We start from the raw sequence: 5,487 nt of genomic DNA, 5'->3' as shown, positions 1-5,487 counted from the left end.
TATGTCGAGAGCTTCAATCAGCTTATTCCTATAGGAGAATAGATCGAGATGGGGATAAGGGAATGATGGTTTACTGAGCCATCTAGTAAGAGATTCATTGCCAAGAAGGAGAAGGAAACGGCAGTGGATGTGAATGTGGCTTATAGCCAAGAAAATGTCAAACGTGCCCCGGCCATCCAAATGAATCCAAGACAACCACAAACCACTAGCCATCAATCATTTGCCCAAGCAAATAATAGAAGGCAATTTTCTCATCTCCCTGGGTCTCCATCCCAAGTGTTGACGATCCTTCGAAAGAAAGGTTTGCTTACTAATGAACCAAAGTGTCCCAATCGCGAAAACATTTGCGGTTATGACCCGACAAAGAAGTGTGACTACCATAACGGTGAATTGGGGCATTCAACTGACGAATGTTTCACCCTCAAGCACAAGATCCAAAATCTCTTGAACACAAAGGCCTTCTCATTTCAAACTGCTCGGCCAAACATCCAAAAGAATCCGCTACCAGAGCATGAGGGTACAGTTAATGCTATCCTAGAACCTGAAGTTAGACGGATTAAGAACTCAAAGGTGCGTGTGGCAGATGCCTACAATGGACTAGTGAGAGCTGGATATTATCCAGATCAAGAAGATGTTCCCCTATCACTGATGAAAGAAAGAGTTGCCAGAATGGTGGATGATGGCATCATTGTGTATGCTGACCATAACTGCATAGTTTCCACTATTTCTCATATCATTATCGATTGGGAGGAAGAGCAGGCTGCTCTCGATGATGGTAAAAGAGGAGATGATCCGTCGCTCATGGATATGCCCCCACTTGAAGATGCATCGGATGAGGAGATTGTGATTGACATGCCTCAGCCGTATGAGTATGTCAATAATAAAGCGGTGCCTTGGTCTTATGACCTAGATGTTGACCTCGTTACAAGGTCTGGTCGAACTTATGCTCAAAATAATGCTCAACCTGCAAAGCCCGTCACTGACGAAGAGGCTAAGGAATTTCTAGCTGTGATTAAAGCAAGTGAGTATAATATCGTCGATCAGTTACGAAAGATGCCTGCTCAGATCTCTTTGCTCGAGCTCCTCCAAACCTCCTCTATGCATCAAAAGTCGCTAATGAAGGTGCTAAGTGAAATTCGTGTACCCGAAACAGTTGAGGCAGATAAGCTGGAGGATTTTGTGGGATCGGTCCTTCTCAAGGACATGATTGCTTTTTCTGATGAGGAATTCCCTCTTGAGGGTAAGGGCATAATAAAGCACTCTACATATCTGTCAAGCACAAGACTTCTCATGTGTCCCGAGTGCTCATTGATAATGGGTCCGCCCTAAACATATGTCCACTGGCCACTCTTCACCGCCTCAAGGTAGACTCGTCCAAGATACATGCTGCGAAGACTTCGGTGGAGAGCTTTTGATGGAACGAAAAGGAGGTGATCGGGAAATCCATCTTGACGTGCAAATAGGGCCGGTCGTCTTCAACATTCCTTTCCAAGTGTTGGATATCCCTACCGTGTTCAATTTTCTGCTAGGTCGTCCCTGGATACATACGCTGGTGCAGTTCCTTCAAGTCTACATCAAGCTGTAAAATTTGTGATCCAAAGGAAGCTGGTCACTGTGTATGGTGAAGAAGACCACTAGATTTATCACGAGACGGCTATCCCTTATGTAGAGCCGGATTCTGAGCTCGAATCAAGTTACCACTCATTTGAGTTAGTGTCTACCATACATGCTTCTGGAGGTTCATCGCCGCCCACTCCTGAGGTTTCAGATGCTGCCCTCATGGTAGGAAGAGTAATGGTTAGGAATGGTTTTGTCCCTGGCAATGGGCTTGGAAGAAATGGTCAGGGCATTCGAAACCCCATTGAAGCCCCTCAGAGGTCCCGATCTGCTGGGTTAGGGTACCATGGAAGAGGTGGAGGAAGTTCCGAAAGACAAAGACAGGGAAGGTATAACTCGCCACCTGAGCAAGGGCGAGGGAGGCAAAATTTACCACCTCCAAACATTCATGAGACGTTCCCTGGTCCTCCAATTATGACGCAACATGAAGCTGAAGTGATGGATACTCTTGGACAGCCAAGTGGGAAGTTCGACTATATGGTGAAATATTCGGCTCCTCCCAGCTTTTACTTTGATGCCCGCAATATAGTTCCAAGTGGATGGGATGGCATGGATGATCCGACGCCTTCAAAGACGGAAAACTCTGACGACACCCTGCAAGGAATTTCAAGTTTGTTCGATGACCTCTCCATTGGAGCCATTGATGGAGAACCTCTGGAAGAAACGGGCCCTCACCCACAAGAGGACGGTCATATAACATGCAAAAGTGTAGAAATGGTCCAATCCAATGCAACAAGTGCCGATAATGATGATCCTGAAGAGTCGATCGAGGATTCCATTGAAGATTCCATTGAGGTGCAGCAAAGCTAGGAACAACATGAAAAAGCCAAGACTCTCACATCCGAGCAGACCGTCACTATTAATTTAAGTGACACTAAAGAAGCCAGGGAGGTGAAAATAGGGGCGAATCTGCCCAAAGACGAGGCTAAGTGCCTAATTCAGTTACTGAAGGAATATAAGGACATCTTCACATGGACCTACGCCGACATGCCTGGGTTAGACCCGTCAATCGTGGAGCATTGTTTGCCGACTAACCCGGACATGCCTCCTAAGAAGCAAAGGCTGTGAAGAACTAAGCCTGAGCTCTCGAAGAAGATAGAGGAAGAGGTGATGAAGCTTCTAAAAGTCAGATTCATTGAAGTCTCGCAATACCCTGAATGGGTAGCAAACATCGTGCCGATGATGAAGAAGGATGGTCGGGTTCGAATTTGTGTCGATTATCGGGATTTGAACAAGGCTAGCCCAAAAGATGACTTCCCGCTACCTCACATAGATGTCCTTGTTGACAGTACTGCCGGATTTGAGCTATTCTCATTTATGGATGGTTTTTCTGGGTACAATCAGATAAGGATGAAAGAGGTAGACAAGGAGAAAACTACATTTATCACCCCATGGGGGACCTTTCATTACAAGGTTATGCCCTTCGGGCTCAAGAACGCAGGGGCAACTTACCAACGAGCCATGGTAGCCTTATTCCATGATATGATGCATCAAGAGATCAAGGTCTATATTGATGATATGATCGCAAAGACTTGACCTGGGAAAAGCCATGTCGAAACCTTGAAGAAGTTGTTCGATCGGCTCCGTGAGTTCAAGCTTCGTCTAAACCCCACTAAATGCGTGTTTGGAGCAACATCTGGTAAATTACTTGGATTCATTGTGAATAGTAAAGGGATTGAGATCGACCCGGCTAAAGCTAAAGCCATATGTGAGCTGCAACCCCCATCAACAGTGAAAGAAGTCCGGAGTCTTTTGGGGAAGTTGAATTACATTGCTCGATTCATTTCCCAACTTTCAGAAACCGCCAAGCCATTCTTCAAGCTCTTAAAGAAGAATGCACGAGTCAACTGGGATGATGAGTGTCGAGAAGCGTTCAACAAGTTAAAGCAATACTTGATGAATCCACCAGTTCTTCTCCCGCCATCGCCGGGGCATCCTTTGATTCTTTACCTCACCATTCATAGTGAGTCATTGGGTGCGATGTTGGCTCAGGAAAGTCCCGTTGATAAAAAAGAACGAGCCATTTATTACCCGAGTAAAAAATTTACTGAGTCGAGCTGAAATATTCGATGTGGAAAAACTTGTGCCGCACTAGTGTGGGTGTTGCATAGATTGAGACAGTACACACTGCATTATCGGACATTCCTCATAACTGAGAATGATCCTATCAAGTACCTACTTGATCGGCCAGCCTTGGTGGGTAAGTTGGCTAAGTGGCAAATTTTGATCTCAGAATTTGACGTGCAATATATGCCACAGAAGTCGGTTAAGGGTCGAGTGATCGCCGATTTATTGGCTGAGAATCCAGAAGTCTCAAATAATGATGATCGTTCCCTGGATGACCGTATCTTGAGTGTAAATGAAGATTCATGGACAATGTTCTTTGATGGAGCATCAACTTGTCTCGGTTACGGCACTAGGGCAATTCTGATATCCCCAGGATGGACAACATCACCCAAGAGCTGCGAAATTGATATTCCCATGCACTAACAATATAGCTGAGTATGAAGCTTGCATCCTCGGGCTTCAAGCTGTGATCGAGATGGGTGTACCCAAATTAAAAGTGTTCGGGGATTCCGCGTTGATCATACTGCAGACCGTAGGTGAATGGAAGACTAAGGATGCTAAATTACTCCCATATCACAAGTACCTAGAAGATTTGATCAAGGAATTCGATGAAGTTTCATTCGAATACTTATCAAGGTCTCACAATCAATTTGCAGATGCACTCGCAACTTTATCACCTATGTTGCAAGTCACTCACGGATTAGAAGTTGAGCCATTGAAGATAGAGGTTCTTCCAAGGCCGGCTTATTGTATGGTAGTGACAGAAGAGTCTGACGGAAAATCATGGTATTACGATATCATGAACTACATCCAAAAACAGGAATTCCCCGAGGGAAGCACTTCAGCTGATAGGAAGTACATTATGAAGATGGCCTCAAAGTTCTTTGTCAGTGGTGAAAATTTGTACAAGAGATCTTATGATTCAGTCTTGTTGCGATGTGTGGGTGCAGCTGAAGCCACTCAAATTATGCAGCTGTTCACGAAGGAGTGTGTGGCCCCCATATGAATGGACACATGATGGCTAAGAAGATCATGAGATTAGGCTATTATTGGCTCACGCTAGAAGGTGACCCCATATTAAGCATGTTCGGAGTTGCCATCGTTGCCAAATTCATGGTGACAAGATAAATGTTCCTCCAACAGAGCCGCACTGGTTTTCGAGCCATGGCCCTTCTCAATGTGGGGGATTGATGTGATCGCCCGATAAATCCTAAGGCTTCAAATGGGCATCGTTTCATTTTGGTGGCGATAGATTATTTTTCCAAATGGATAGAAGCTATGTCATTTGCAAGTGTCACTGCTCGCAATGTTGCGAAATTCATCAGACGTGACATAATTGCTCGCTATGGTGTCCCCAAACGATTATCACCGACAACGGGACAAATTTGAACAACAAGCTTGTTGATGAGTTGGTCAACGAGTTCAAGATCAAGCATTTGAATTCGTCCCCTTATCGCCCTCAAATGAATGGGGCTGTTGAAGCAGCCAATAAGAACATTAAGAAGATCTTGGCTAAGACAGCCGAGAATTATCGAGATTGGCATGATAGATTACCCTTCGCACTGATGGCGTATCGGACATTGATTCATACTTCTACCGGGGCAACTCCTTTTGCTTTGATATACGGCATGGAGGCAGTCTTGCCTGTGGAAATGGAGATTCCTTCCCTGAGAGTATTATCCCAAGTGGAATTATCTGAGGCAGAATGGTCGCAACAAAGACTTGAACAGTTAAACTTGATCGATGAGAAAAGACTGAATGCTCTCTGCCATGGCCAAACATATCAACAGAGAGTAGCCAGAT

General features: G+C 45.0%; 1 protein-coding gene across 1 annotated transcript; it reads left to right on the top strand.

Annotated features, from left to right (window-relative positions):
- Positions 1 to 2,796: 2,796 nt before the first annotated feature.
- LOC120295615 lies at positions 2,797 to 4,690 on the top strand. The gene is made up of 4 exons (XM_039316877.1): positions 2,797 to 3,081; positions 3,184 to 3,580; positions 3,851 to 4,024; positions 4,116 to 4,690. The coding sequence occupies exons 1-4, from the start codon at positions 2,797 to 2,799 to the stop codon at positions 4,688 to 4,690; spliced, it is 1,431 nt and encodes a 476-aa protein (XP_039172811.1).
- Positions 4,691 to 5,487: the final 797 nt, after the last annotated feature.

The sequence above is a fragment of the Eucalyptus grandis genome, chromosome 1, assembly GCF_016545825.1.
Source record: "Eucalyptus grandis isolate ANBG69807.140 chromosome 1, ASM1654582v1, whole genome shotgun sequence".
Taxonomy (NCBI): domain Eukaryota; kingdom Viridiplantae; phylum Streptophyta; class Magnoliopsida; order Myrtales; family Myrtaceae; genus Eucalyptus; species Eucalyptus grandis.
This window is presented reverse-complemented; position numbering and strand designations above follow the sequence as displayed.

Excerpts from the sequence above, each read along its gene's own strand:
- LOC120295615 (XM_039316877.1), top strand. The coding sequence starts at position 2,797 with ATGATGAAGAAGGATGGTCGGGTTCGAATTTGTGTCGATTATCGGGAT. Across the intron at positions 3,082-3,183 it reads CAACTTACCAACGAGCCATG|AAGTTGTTCGATCGGCTCCG; the intron begins GTAGCCTTATTC and ends GAAACCTTGAAG. Across the intron at positions 4,025-4,115 it reads TGGAGCATCAACTTGTCTCG|CTGAGTATGAAGCTTGCATC; the intron begins GTTACGGCACTA and ends CTAACAATATAG.